The sequence below is a fragment of the Prunus avium genome, chromosome 3, assembly GCF_965620075.1.
Source record: "Prunus avium chromosome 3, drPruAviu1.hap1.1, whole genome shotgun sequence".
Classification (NCBI taxonomy): Eukaryota; Viridiplantae; Streptophyta; class Magnoliopsida; order Rosales; family Rosaceae; genus Prunus; species Prunus avium.
Genome location: NC_142286.1, coordinates 7,572,817 through 7,586,138, shown reverse-complemented (window position 1 = coordinate 7,586,138; position 13,322 = coordinate 7,572,817). Strand labels below are relative to the sequence as shown.

The window sequence follows — 13,322 nt, the reverse complement described above, 5'->3', positions numbered from 1 at the left end:
TCTTCAACAACTCTCTCAAGACCCCTTACTCTGTTCTCCAGAGTTACCATGCTATCATGAGACCCACCCAAATTTCTTGTGGTCACCTACCGTTGGATATTAATTCAATGGTTCAAAAAAGTTTCTTAAAAGAAGTGCAAGAGTGAGTGAACCGTTGAATTTACATCCAACGGTGAGTGACCACAAATCTCTTGGACCCCTGTGGTCCAAGAGATCGGGACTGTATTTACAATAGTCCAATGTCAATGGATACACGGTCCTTTATGGAAACTTCCAAATTTCCAGGATTTGGAAACTTACATGCCTTGATGTTTTAATGGAAATTTGCATAAATACAATCTGAACTTATAGGCATGTGTGTCATTACCACCTGAACTTTTATTTATTTTTTATTTTTAACCACCTGAACTTTGTAAAGTGTTGTAATCCACCACCTACATATAACTCCGTTAAAGCTTCTGTTAAGTTTAAGGGCATTTTCATCAATTAACATTTTTTATTTTTTATTTTATATTTTATATATATATATATAAAATATAAAATATAAAATATAAAATATAAAATGTTAACCTAATTATACCAGGCCTCTCCACCCCCAACACCCACACCCTCCTCGGCACCTTCTGCATAACTCCTTCAACGTGAGTACTTGATTGCTTAAGTATTCCTATTGTTATGCAAATCATATATACTTTATTCTCACGTGGGAGACTAATAAAGGAGAATTATACATTGTGGAATGGGATGAAAGCAAGTGGCTGTAAAGAGAACATATAATGGTTGCTTTGCTGGTGATGAATTCCAAATTAAACTTTGGGACATGGACAATGACAATGTGAAGCTGGTTTTTTTTTTCCTGCATCTTTCCCTACAAATAGCATTAATTCTGTGATGGATAAGCATAGTTCCATAGTTCCATGCCATCCAACACTTATTAAGCTAGTGAGATCAGATATGTCAAGCCCTCACAAAAAGGACATTCGAAATTAAAGAAGGTGATCATGGCGTTGTGCGGCTGATTTTCATATATGATCACCATAAGATCAGACCATGGTACACTCAAAATAATTAGGGTTTAAACTGATATGTTTATTCTTCTCTCAAGGAAGAATATATATATATATACTACATACAGAGTGGGGTACAAATAGGAAATATGTACAAAATCTCCTAATTCTACTCAAATTAGATAATTACAATAAAATATCAATTCTATTCCTAATAGGAACGTTAACTCACTCCCACACTCCCCCTTAAGTTGGTGCATAGATATCGGTAATGCCCAATTTATCAAGTGAGTCTTCAAATCGGGGCTTTGACACGGCATGGGTCAACATATCTGCAAGCTGCTTTGAAGAAGGTACAAAAGGTATAGAAATTAACTTATGCTCCAGCCTCTCCTTAATGAAATGCCGATCAACTTCTACGTAGAGTCTTAGACGAGGCGGTGGCTTTGACCATGGAGGACAAGAGGGTACATGTGCAATGCAACATGACCAGGCATGCACCGACAAGAGCGTACGCCGGTCATCCTCAAATTGTATGCTTTTTGCATTTGTTGTTGGAGTCCAATTAATGTGTGGAACCAAGACCCAAAGTGGAATGTTCCAACCCTTCTACTTTTCTACGTGAGTTGCATAGAAGTTGGACTATTCAACCATGCTTGACTCTACTTTACTCATATAGTAGGTAACCATCAATGCAATTAGAGAATTTTGATGATTTGGTTGTGAATATCTTAAGTATAACTTATTCTTTTTATTAATTGGGAAGGGCATTCGAATTTGGGATATTTATTTATTTATTTTGGATACAAACGATTAGAGGAGGTGAGATTCGAACACAGTTAACCTCGGATGCAGGGGAGATTCGAACACATAACTAGTTGCTTGCAATTATTCCTGAAATTAAGTAATTATAATTACAAATTATTGGTTAATTTAAGAAATATCTTTGAAATTGTAAGGGTCTAACTTAGAATTTATATTATTGTTTTAAAGAATTCTAGTCATTGCATGCTTTGTTCCAATGTATCCCAATCAGTTTGTTACCAACTAAAACCTTGAAATTCTTCTTCCCACAAAAAAAAAAAAAAAAACTGGAATTGGTCATTTTGGGTTTAGGAATCTTAAAAAATTGGGATTAGTGGTTGAATTTCAAGCCCTAATATGAAATGGGGAGAATTTCAAACAAGCTTTTACGCTCAAGGGTTTTGAGTTGACGAAATGGCCCCTTGCACCATCAAAGAAATTGACAAGAATACTAACTTGAATTGCTACAAATACGAAACTAAAATGGCAAAATTGACAGAATTGAAACTACAGGGTCAAAAAGTGATTGAAGTGCCAAACTATGGGGGACCAAAAGTGACTTTTGGCCTTAGAAAAATTCTATATTGTACTCTAGAAAGTATGATATTTTATGTTGTACTTCAAGTCCCCCGGGTGTGGTCTTTTCACTCGGTGTTGTTTTGCAGGGAGAAAGAGAAGCAAAGAGAAAGAATGGATCTCATCAAGACGAATATTCTCTAGGGAGGAAAATCACTCCAACAGAGACCTTATGTGTTAGAGCTATTAAACTCAGCCATCATTATATGCTCATGGCAAGCAAAAGCTGGGGGTGTCGAGCATGGAAGCGATTTATGGTGTGGCTCAATGCACCGGGGACCTTTTTGCCCATCATTGTATGAGGTGCCTTGACGGGGTAATGAGCGAACTTCCAAATCAAACCTATGGAAGGAAAGGTGGACGTGCTGTTTGTGAGAGTTGTTATGTAAGTTTCGAGTTGTACCCCTTTATATCAAGCTAGACAACCATATGTGGATTGCATTCAATGTGCAAATTAAAAGTTTTTTTAGGTACTACAGGTTAGCGAATTAAAACTATGAAGGACGAATTATGCTAGCTCTTTGTATGACGAATTGTTACGGAATGTGCAAAACCAATTATTGGTTAATTCCCCACGGTCTATTCTTATGAATGTTTCATTTGATTGGTATTTGTATTAGCCTGTTTCAAATGAACGCAAAATGCATTATTGACATGTATGAGGTCATTCGGATGACAAAGAACAAAAAATGATTAGCTTGCTATTGGATTATCATTCAGGTCTCAACACACTAATTCATCACGCTAATATGAGTAGGCAATTATATTACAATTATATTATACTTGAATATGGCAGAGATCGAATTTTCAACAGAGGGAGTTCCTTTATTGATAATGCAGTCAAAGAAACATCACGATTGGACTATATGAAAAAATCAGGGATAATAGTTCCCTTATATCTCCCATAAAAAATTATACTAAACATCAAAATTAATGGATCCCCATGATAATAATAAAAATTGGTCCATCTCTTGAGGTCTTCAAAAGAACAAACCCATGACAAGAGCCAAGAACGACAAAAAGAAACTAGCGAAAACAGCCCGGGATGAAGAAGCCGGTTGGGGTGGTGGAGCGGTCTTCCCAGTGGGGTCAGTGGGGGAAGGTGATGGTGCTAGCTCTGGAGGACAAGCAGCAGGGTTGTTTGATGTCGGAGAAGGTGTAGTAGGAGGAGAGTTAGCAGAAGGAGGTGGAGGAGGCACAGAAGGTGGTGAGGCTCCTGGGGAGGTAGCTGAGCTTGAGACGGTGATTGCCAGCTTCTGCCCTGACTGGCAATGGGTGCTAATAGTGCAGATGAAGTAGTGCTCGCCGGCTGAGGGGAGCGTAACGTTTGCCGGGCCAGTTGTGATGGCTGAGCCGATTGCGTTGTCCGAGCTGCATGAGTCGAATGATGCTTTGGGTACTTGTTGTACATCGTGTGCGTTGGTGGCGAAGTTGAAAACTGAAGAATTATTAAGAAATGTTTAGTGTGAGAAGAGAGGTAAGTAATTTTTAAGAAAAAAAAAAACTAATACTTTTTTGAGGAGCTTTCTTATTGAGAGGAACGATAATATACTAAACTCACACACACTACACAAATGTCAGGACTCGAATTTAGGACATTGCTTGAGGGAGTAAATACTCCAAACCACTACATTAGTGGGTGCTTTGTAAAAATAAACTAATACTTAATTTATTAATTAATCTAAGGGTAATTTAAAACTCCATATATATATATAATCGCCTCAGGATCTAGGAACAAAAGAAGCTGATTGTAACTTAATAAAACAGAGAGAGGTTGGAATATCTTACTCAGAATATCGCCAACCACGAACTTCTTGTTTGCAGCCCAAGTGACGTACGCTTGGGCGCCAGATTGTGGAATGGTCCAACCTATGCTATCTCCCACCACGTGAACTGTCTGTGCTGCTACACTTTGCAAGAACATTGATACAACTAAACCAAAAACAATCACCATCTTGCTCTCCATCTCTCTCTCTCTCTCCGTACAAAATCGTGCTGTATGTGGGTGATCACTGAGGAGAATTGCAAGGATGCAAGAAATATTGGTGCCTATAAATACAGAAGAGCGACAACTTAGCTTACAGAAGAAGTAAGGAAGAATGAAGAAAGACTTGTTAATTGGTTGGAGTTTTGGACGCGGCAGCCTTGACGAGGAACGTATAGAAATTGCAATATGCATGTGAACGCCCGGTCGTCTTAAAATTTGTATGCTTTTTCCAGTGGAAAGTTCCAGCCACCTACTTTTTTCTAAGTTCCATGTAAAAAAGACTTTTCCGTCATGCTTGACTTTCTACAACTAGTAGTATGTGATAACTGAATTTGCAAAACAACTATTTGAATTTCGGATGTGAAAAAAAAGAATTATTATTTCATTCGAGAAATTAATGGTTTGAAGAGTAGTAGTCTTTTGGCATATTTACAAGAGTCCAATGACAATGGAGACACGGTCCTTTATGGAAACTTCCAAATTTCCAGGATTTGGAAACTTACATGCCTTGATGTTTTAATGGAAATTTGCATAAATACAATCTGAACTTATAGGCATGTGTGTCATTACCACCTGAACTTTTATATTTTTATATTTTTAATCACCTGAACTTTGTAAAGTGTTATAATCCACCACCTACATATAACTGTTGGCTGCGCAAATCTCACGGCCTGGTGCTCCGGGTCGAGGGGATATGCGTCATCACGTGACATCCTTTTTTTGGATGCGGTGCGGTTGTGCGCGGGCGTGCCAGCACGGTCTACCGTGCGTCGAGATGGTGATGCGGTTTGGATAAAATGGTTAAGTGGTGCGCCTGTTTGAGTTCGACTCCTAATCAAACGATTGTGGCCGAGAGAGGAACTGATCTCGGCCGTTAGGTTCACGGCCTGAGCTACAAGGCCGTTTAGTGGTGGTGTTGATGGTGGGTTTTGGGCGGTGCTCCGGCGCGTTGCTAGGAGAGCGATGGTCGTATGATATATGGGGTGGATGAGAGAGTAACAAAGATGGTGCTCCGGCGCCTTGAAAATCAAGGGTCGTATGATATATTGATGAATGGATTTTCCTTACAATCTATCACTACTCCTAGGAAAGCAAGTAAATGTATTGAAAGTGCATTACAGGAAAATATAATTTGCTCCGTGGGAGGCTTTTGGTTTGTTGTTTGAACCCTTTGAATGTAGCTCGAGCTTAGTATTTATAGGAAGAGCTCTGGAGGAGTAATCGAGGCTGAAAATTTGCATGGTGGAGCCTGATCAGAGCAAGTGGGTAGTCCAATCGACACTACTACAAAAAAGGCAAAAGACGACGGAAATTCACCGTCGTGTATCGGGTTTTCAAACCGTCGTAAAATCGACCGACATCTTTTGCAAAGTAAAACCACGACGCGAAATCACCGTCGTTGTAATGACAAACAACGTCATGAACAAAAAAAAACCGACGTCTGTATATTGAAAAATGAACCAAAAAATTGTCGTGGAAAAGAATAGACGACCTATTTTATACAAACTTCGTCGTTTAAATAAATACAATACGTCTTTAAATAAATTAAATCCGACGTTATTTAAACATACGACGTCCAATGTATTTATATAACCGTCGTGAAATACTTTTTCCACTTCATTTTTTCCATTAATATTGATGTGGAAATAGCGGTTATGGTACATCAACGTCGTTGTTCTAACAAACAACGTCATTACCAAAAACCGACGTCTGTATACTGAAAAATGAGCCAAAAAATTGTCAAGGATAAGAATAGACGACCTATTTTATACAAACTCCGTCGTGTAAATAAATACAATACGTCTTTAAATAAATAAAATACGACGTTATTAAACTATATGACGTCGGGAATATTTATATAACCGTCGTGAAATGGTTTTTCCACTTCATTGTATATAAAATAAACGACGTGGAAAATATGTTAGGCTCATGACTTACGACATATTTATTTCTATAAACGTCGTCGTATTTTATATACAACGTCGTGATCATGTAAAAGACAGCCGTGTTTCTCTATTTATACGACGTCTTTACCAAAATAATAGTCGTCTAATATATCTGAGACGGCGAAGTTTTTCAGCCAATCGATGTGGAAAATATATGTAACGACATAAGAATAAAAAAAGAGACGTGGATATTTAATATAACGTTGTTTTTGTAAAAGAACGACGTCAAAATATCTTTTTACGTCGACAAATTTACCTCTGGATATCAAATTACGTCGTGAATTGTTTATTTTTTACTTCGTTTTTGATATAACAAGCGACGTGGTAAAATTTTAAGACGACGATTTTTGATTTGTTACGGACGAGTTCATGCTCTAAGACGTCGTCTTTTGTAACGTTCAGGTTCGATATCTGTCCTTTTAGACGTCGGTATTATGGTACTGGAGTCGTGTTATTTGTAATTACATGTCGGCTCTTTATGCTTCTCCGACGTGATATCGTTAATAACTGTTTCACAATACCGTCGTCTTTCTTCAATTTTACTTCGCTTTTAGACGTCGGTAAATTCAATGCCGTCGTTGAATGCTCCAAAACGTCATTTTTTATTGACAATTTTATGAAAACAGACGTCTGTTTTTCACAGTTTTATGAGGACCGTCGTTTTATAATACTGAACCAGTATTTTATGTACTGATTGTTGCCAAAACCTGCATAATGAAAGTGAAGAAAACATATTACAATTTATTACAAAATTAATGTCATACAGTAGTGCTGTTTAGGGCATAAGTAATTTCATAAATTACAAGAGTATCATTCAATTCATATATCTTCACACCCATCTCGAATATTTTGACTCCCAAACTCACCCACTAGTTCATCAAATGTGTCAACATTTGGCATCCCTCTAGTAAATGGCTCACACTCAATTCTCACATCACCTAAAACATCATCACCAATAACATCATTATATTCTCTATTAGGCGCTGATAACACTACCGACCAACCATGATGCATCGGGTCGTCAACAAAAAATACCTGTTTGACTTGAGAAGCCAAAACAAATTGGTCATTCCTATGTCCAATTTTACTCAAATCTACAAGGGTAAATCCAAGTTCGTCGACTACAAGGCCGGAAGTACTATCTATCCAATCACACCTAAAGACTGGGATTGTAAACTTTTGGTAGTCAAGGTCCCAAATTTCTTGAATGACACCATAAAAACCCATATTTGAGAGAATTGGGTTTTTATCCTTGGCACTAGCAACTTGCATGGTATGTGCAAGTAAATAAACTCAACTATTTTGAACTGTCCGCACATCATCTTGTGCCTTGATGTTAAATTTAACACATTTAATAAGATAGCTCCTATATAATGGCACTGCTATGTTTGGACCAGCTGCTAGCCACTTTAAATTTTCTGATACCCCATGATTGCCTCCCTCATCAAGTTCACTTTGCACCTGCAAATTAATCATATCTTAATTCAATCTAACATAGAAAGAAGAAAATTAAAAGTCCAATATGTTATTGAATAACATATACCTTGAAGTGTAGCCATTGAATAAAAGTGCTATTGTGCTTATCTTGCAGCCACTTTGTTCTCATTCTAAATTTTGGATAAGCGGCCTTAATGTGGATCATATGTTCCCTACATGACACGAAAAATTCAAGCATTACGGTCCCAATCAATTATTGCATACCTTAAATTTAACATAAGGAATAATTTAAAATGGAAACTTAAAGAATAAAACTCATACTCGATATAAGGTAGGACTTCCTCCGTATTCTCCAAGACATATAGATGTGCTTGGTTCAACAGGTCCTGATCAACTACGCTCACTGTGCAACCTGATAATGGCTTTGAAACTCCTATCTTCTGACTTGATGGCACTCCAATTGTACTAATATCATATAAATGTTCAGTGCAAAATTCTACAGCTTCTTCAGCTATATAACGCTCCGCAATGCAACCTTCAGGATGAGTACGGTTCTGAACATACCCCTTTAGAACTTTCATATATCTTTCAAACGGATACATCCATCTAAAATATACTGGCCCACATAGACGAACTTCTCTGACAAGATGTACTACTAGATGAACCATGATATCGAAGAATGAAGGTGGAAAGTATTTTTCAAGCAAACACAAAGTAACTACTACATCTTCTTCCAACTTATCTAGCTTGGAAACATCAACCGTCTTTGCACATATAGCATTGAAGAAGAAGCACAAACGAGTTATTGCATACCTTGCAGGCTTCTCCAAAACAGAACAAATTGCCACAGGGAGCAATTGTTGCATTAAGGTATGACAATCATGTGATTTAAGGCCAAGAAGTCTTGAATCTTGTAAAGATACAAGATTTTTTATATTTGAAGAGTAACCTTCAGGGACCTTCATACCATAGAAAGAATTGCAAACCGCTCTCTTCTCTGCTCTTGACAAATTCCAAGGCCCTGGTGTGAGATCCCACATCGACCAACGGAGAGTGGGGGATGTGCCTTATATGTACACACCCGCATCCATATAGCACGAGGCCTTTTGGGAGCCCACTGGCTTCGGATTCTTAGGAACTCCGAAGTTAAGCGAGTTGGGGGCCAGAGCAATCCCAGGATGGGTGACCCACTGGGAAGTTGCTCGTGAGCTCCCAAAAACAAAACCGTGAGGCCAGAGAAAGGGGGCCCAAAGCGAACAATATCGTGGGCCCCAAGGGGGGTGGATTGTAAGACCCGTGTCTTGGGGAAACAAGAATGGTAAGCAATCCCACATCGCTCGGGGAGGGAATGGTGAAGTGCTTTAAATGTGTGGGCACTTCTCTTCCTAGCACGAGGCCTTTTGAGAGCTCACTGGCTTCGGAGTCATAGGAACTCCGAAGTTAAGCGAGTTGGGGGCCAGAGCAATCCCAGGATGGGTGACCCACTGGGAAGTTGCTCGTGAGCTCCCAAAAACAAAACCGTGAGGGCCAGAGAAAGGGGGCCCAAAGCGAACAATATCGTGCTAGGGGAGTCGGGTCGTGACAGAAACGGTGCGCGCGGGCGGCGTCGTCATCTTCAAATATGTCAAAACGACTCTCGGCAACGGATATCTCGGCTCTCGCATCGATGAAGAACGTAGCGAAATGCGATACTTGGTGTGAATTGCAGAATCCCGTGAACTATCGAGTCTTTGATATTTATTGTAAGACCCGTGTCTTGGGGAAACAAGAACGGTAAGCAATCCCACATCGCTCGGGGAGGGAATGGTGAAGTGCTTTAAATGTGTGGGCACTTCTCTTCCTAGCAAGAGGCCTTTTGGGAGCTCACGAGCAACTTCCCAGTGGGTCACCCATCCTGGGATTGCTCTGGCCCCCAACTCGCTTAACTTCGGAGTTCCTATGACTCCGAAGCCAGTGAGCTCTCAAAAGGCCTCGTGCTAGGAAGAGAAGTGCCCACACATTTAAAGCACTTCACCATTCCCTCCCCGAGCGATGTGGGATTGCTTACCGTTCTTGTTTCCCCAAGACACGGGTCTTACAATAAAAAATTTGGACCATTTCTCGATTTATGCGTGTCATCCTTGCGCAGGGGCCATGCTAATCTTCTCTGTATCGTTCCAATTTTATCGGATGTCCCCGGGGCCAGAGCAATCCCAGGATGGGTGACCCACTGGGAAGTTGCTCGTGAGCTCCCAAAAACAAAACCGTGAGGGCCAGAGAGGGGGAGCCCAAAGCGGACAATATCGTGCTAGGGGAGTCGGGTCGTGACAGAATGGTATCAGAGCCACTCTGCCGTGTGGTGCGAGTGTGCCGACGAGGACGTCGGGCCCTTAAGGGGGGTGGATTGTGAGATCCCACATCGACCAACGGAGAGTGGGGGATGTGCCTTATATGTACACACCCGCATCCATATAGCACGAGGCCTTTTGGGAGCCCACTGGCTTCGGATTCTTAGGAACTCCGAAGTTAAGCGAGTTAGGGGCTAGAGCAATCCCAGGATGGGTGACCCACTGGGAAGTTGCTCGTGAGCTCCCAGAAACAAAACCGTGAGGGCCAGAGAGGGGGGCCCAAAGCGGACAATATCGTGCTAGGAGAGTCGGGTCGTGACGAATGGTATCAGAGCCGGACCCCGACCGGAAGTGTGCCAGCGAGGACGCTGGGCCCCAAGGGGGGTGGATTGTAAGACCCGTGTCTTGGGGAAACAAGAACGGTAAGCAATCCCACATCCCTCGGGGAGGGAATGGTGAAGTGCTTTAAATGTGTGGGCACTTCTCTTCCTAGCACGAGGCCTTTTGAGAGCTCACTGGCTTCGGAGTCATAGGAACTCCGAAGTTAAGCGAGTTGGGGGCTAGAGCAATCCCAGGATGGGTGACCCATTGGGAAGTTGCTCGTGAGCTCCCAAAAACAAAACCGTGAGGGCCAGAGAGGGGGGGCCCAAAGCGGACAATATCGTGCTAGGGGAGTCGGGTTGTGACACTTGGAGGCAAACGAGTACTTCTTTCTCCATACTCGGGTTGCAAATCAGTTTTGACCCCCATGTTCAATAAATCTAACCAAGCAGCAATCCCATCTTTATTTTTTCCAGGGATCTCCAACAATGTACCAATGATACTATCACAAACATTCTTCTCAATGTGCATAACATCTAGGACATGCCTCACTGGAAGGTATTTCCAATACTCAAGATCAAAGAATTTTGACTTCTTTTTCCAACAAACTCTGTCACCATCATTTTCACCTCCACCTCGCCCTTTTTTCGAGCCCCATATGTAATTAATATCTTCAACTATATGCAGCACTTCTTCTCCCGTTAATGGCTCCAGAGGCGTGCCATATTCAGGTTTCTCATTAAAAGTTGCACGTTGCCTCCTATATGAATGATTGATTGGTAACCATTTTCTATGCCCAATGTAACAAATTTTGTGGCCATTTTTCAACCTGTGACTAGGTGTATCATCGCCGCATATTGGACAAACTTTATATCCTTTAACAACACAACCAGATAAGTTTCCATAGGCGGGAAAATCATTAATGGTCCACAGTAATGCAGCTCTGAGTGTAAAGTATTCTCCTATGTGTGCATCATACACTCCTCCAATCCCATCCCACAAAGATTTTAAATCATCAATCAAATGCTCCAAGTAGACGTCTATATCATTTCCGGGTTGTTTAGGACCGGAAATCAATAAAGTCAACATCATGAACTTTCGTTTCATGCACAGCCATGGTGGGAGATTATATGTAACTAAGATAACTGGCTAGCAACTATATCTGCTACTTAGAGAACTGTGGGGATTGAATCCATCAGATGAAAGAGCCAATCTCAAGTTTCTCGGCTCATTACCAAACTCGGGCCATTTATCATCAACAAGTTTCCAAGACAGGGAATCCGCCGGATGAGACATCTGACCGTCAATTGATTTTCTAGCAGCATGCCAAGTCAAATTCTTAGCTGTCTCATGTGATTGAAACATCCTTTTAAACCTAGGAATTGGAGGAAAATACCACAACACCTTTGCTGCCACACCCTCTTTCAAGAATCCATCTTTGGTTTCCTTCCACCTTGAGATACCACAAGTAGGACAATTAGTTGAATCTTCATACTCCTTCCTATACAAGATGCAATCATTGGGGCATGTGTGGATTTTCTCATAACTCAGCCCCAATGCACACAAAGTCTTTTTTGCCTCATACATAGAGGCCGGTATTGTATTTCCTTCTGGAAGCAACTCGCCCTGAAGTATCAATAATTCTGTAAAACATACATCACTCATCCCATGTTTTGCCTTCAAATTATACAACTTCACTAATGCCGATAACTTGGTGTACTTTCTACAACCAGGGTACAATGGTTGATCTCCATCCCCAATCACATTAGCAAACTCATAAGGATCGGATCAAAAATCATCAAAATCATTATCATCCATCTCTATTTCTTCAGACACAAAACTGTACCTACTATGGTCATCATCTTCTTCAACATTTCTACTAGCATTAGTAGTTGGTTCCCAAGGTTCTCCATGAAATGTCCAATTCTTATAGCTTTGGTCAACTCCATTAAAGTATAAGTGATCCCTTATAATTCCAACCCCAAACAATTTCAAATTCGCACATTTAACACATGGACAACGGAAAATTGCAAAAATGCTTCCATCCCTAACTCATATGCCTTCGATCTTCTATCCGAGTGCATCCATGACTTATCCATCTCCGACACTATATCCTATTATCTATAATAAGGTGAAAAGACAAGCAATGACTATCACTATAGCAGATTATATAAGGTTTTAATAGCAAATAATATAGTAAACAGACGACGGTTTTTAAACAACAACCGACGTATTACACATATATAGACGACGGGTTTTAAAAAAAACGTCGTCTAATGCTAGCAAGAAACAGACGCCAGCGAACTTGAACCACGACGGTAGTTAAACAATGCGTCGTGGTATATATTTACAAACGACGATTTGTTAAAAAAAACCGTCGTCGTATGCATAAAAAGATATCGAAATCCCAGTTTATTTTCAAGAACCCAAAATATATTCAGAACACAACATATACATTAATTTTTATGTTGGGTATTAAGAACACGTATACTAAGCACGAAACCAACATATACTAAGCATGAAAACATTAAATCCATTCTCGATTCATAATAACAGAGAGTGATTAAAAGATCCGACAACATTATATCCATTCACGATTCATGAAAACATTAAACATTAAACACATTAACCCATACCGTCGACAACATTAAAAAATCACAAAACCCTTTACCACATAACTGAATATCATTCAATGAATTTACAAACATGAGATTAGGGTTTGTACTTACAGGTAGGCAGAGCTCACAGATTATGGCCAACTTGGATTCGACGGAGTTGTAAACTTGGCCAACTTGGATTCGACGAAGAGCCCAACTTTGAATTAGAGTTGAAGTGAGAGAGCGGAGCGAAATGTTTTAGGTCACAGGCTATGGCCAACTTGGTTCAGGGTTACAAGTATAAGAGTTAGAGCGAAATC

At 40.2% G+C, this 13,322-nt stretch overlaps 1 protein-coding gene, 1 non-coding gene and 1 pseudogene across 2 annotated transcripts; 1 reads left to right on the top strand and 2 right to left on the bottom strand.

Annotated features, from left to right (window-relative positions):
* Positions 1 to 3,188: 3,188 nt before the first annotated feature.
* LOC110770799 (chemocyanin-like) lies at positions 3,189 to 4,432 on the bottom strand. Its single transcript, XM_021975018.2, has 2 exons — positions 4,176 to 4,432; positions 3,189 to 3,825 (listed from the first exon to the last, which is right to left on the bottom strand). Exons 1-2 carry the CDS (start codon positions 4,351 to 4,353, stop codon positions 3,368 to 3,370), a joined length of 636 nt encoding a protein of 211 aa, XP_021830710.1. The 5' UTR covers positions 4,354 to 4,432; the 3' UTR covers positions 3,189 to 3,367.
* A 4,956-nt stretch (positions 4,433 to 9,388) lies between these two features.
* On the top strand, positions 9,389 to 9,522 carry LOC148295530 (5.8S ribosomal RNA; annotated as a pseudogene).
* A 317-nt stretch (positions 9,523 to 9,839) lies between these two features.
* On the bottom strand, positions 9,840 to 9,939 carry LOC148295529 (U6 spliceosomal RNA). Its single transcript, XR_015834826.1, has one exon. It is a non-coding gene; the product is annotated as a U6 spliceosomal RNA (small nuclear RNA).
* Positions 9,940 to 13,322: the final 3,383 nt, after the last annotated feature.

Bases quoted from the DNA above. Each gene is read 5' to 3' on its own strand.
- LOC110770799 (XM_021975018.2), bottom strand. From the start codon at position 4,353: ATGGAGAGCAAGATGGTGATTGTTTTTGGTTTAGTTGTATCAATGTTC. The intron at 3,826-4,175 runs GTAAGATATTCC...ATAATTCTTCAG, and splicing joins CGTGGTTGGCGATATTCTGA to TTTTCAACTTCGCCACCAAC.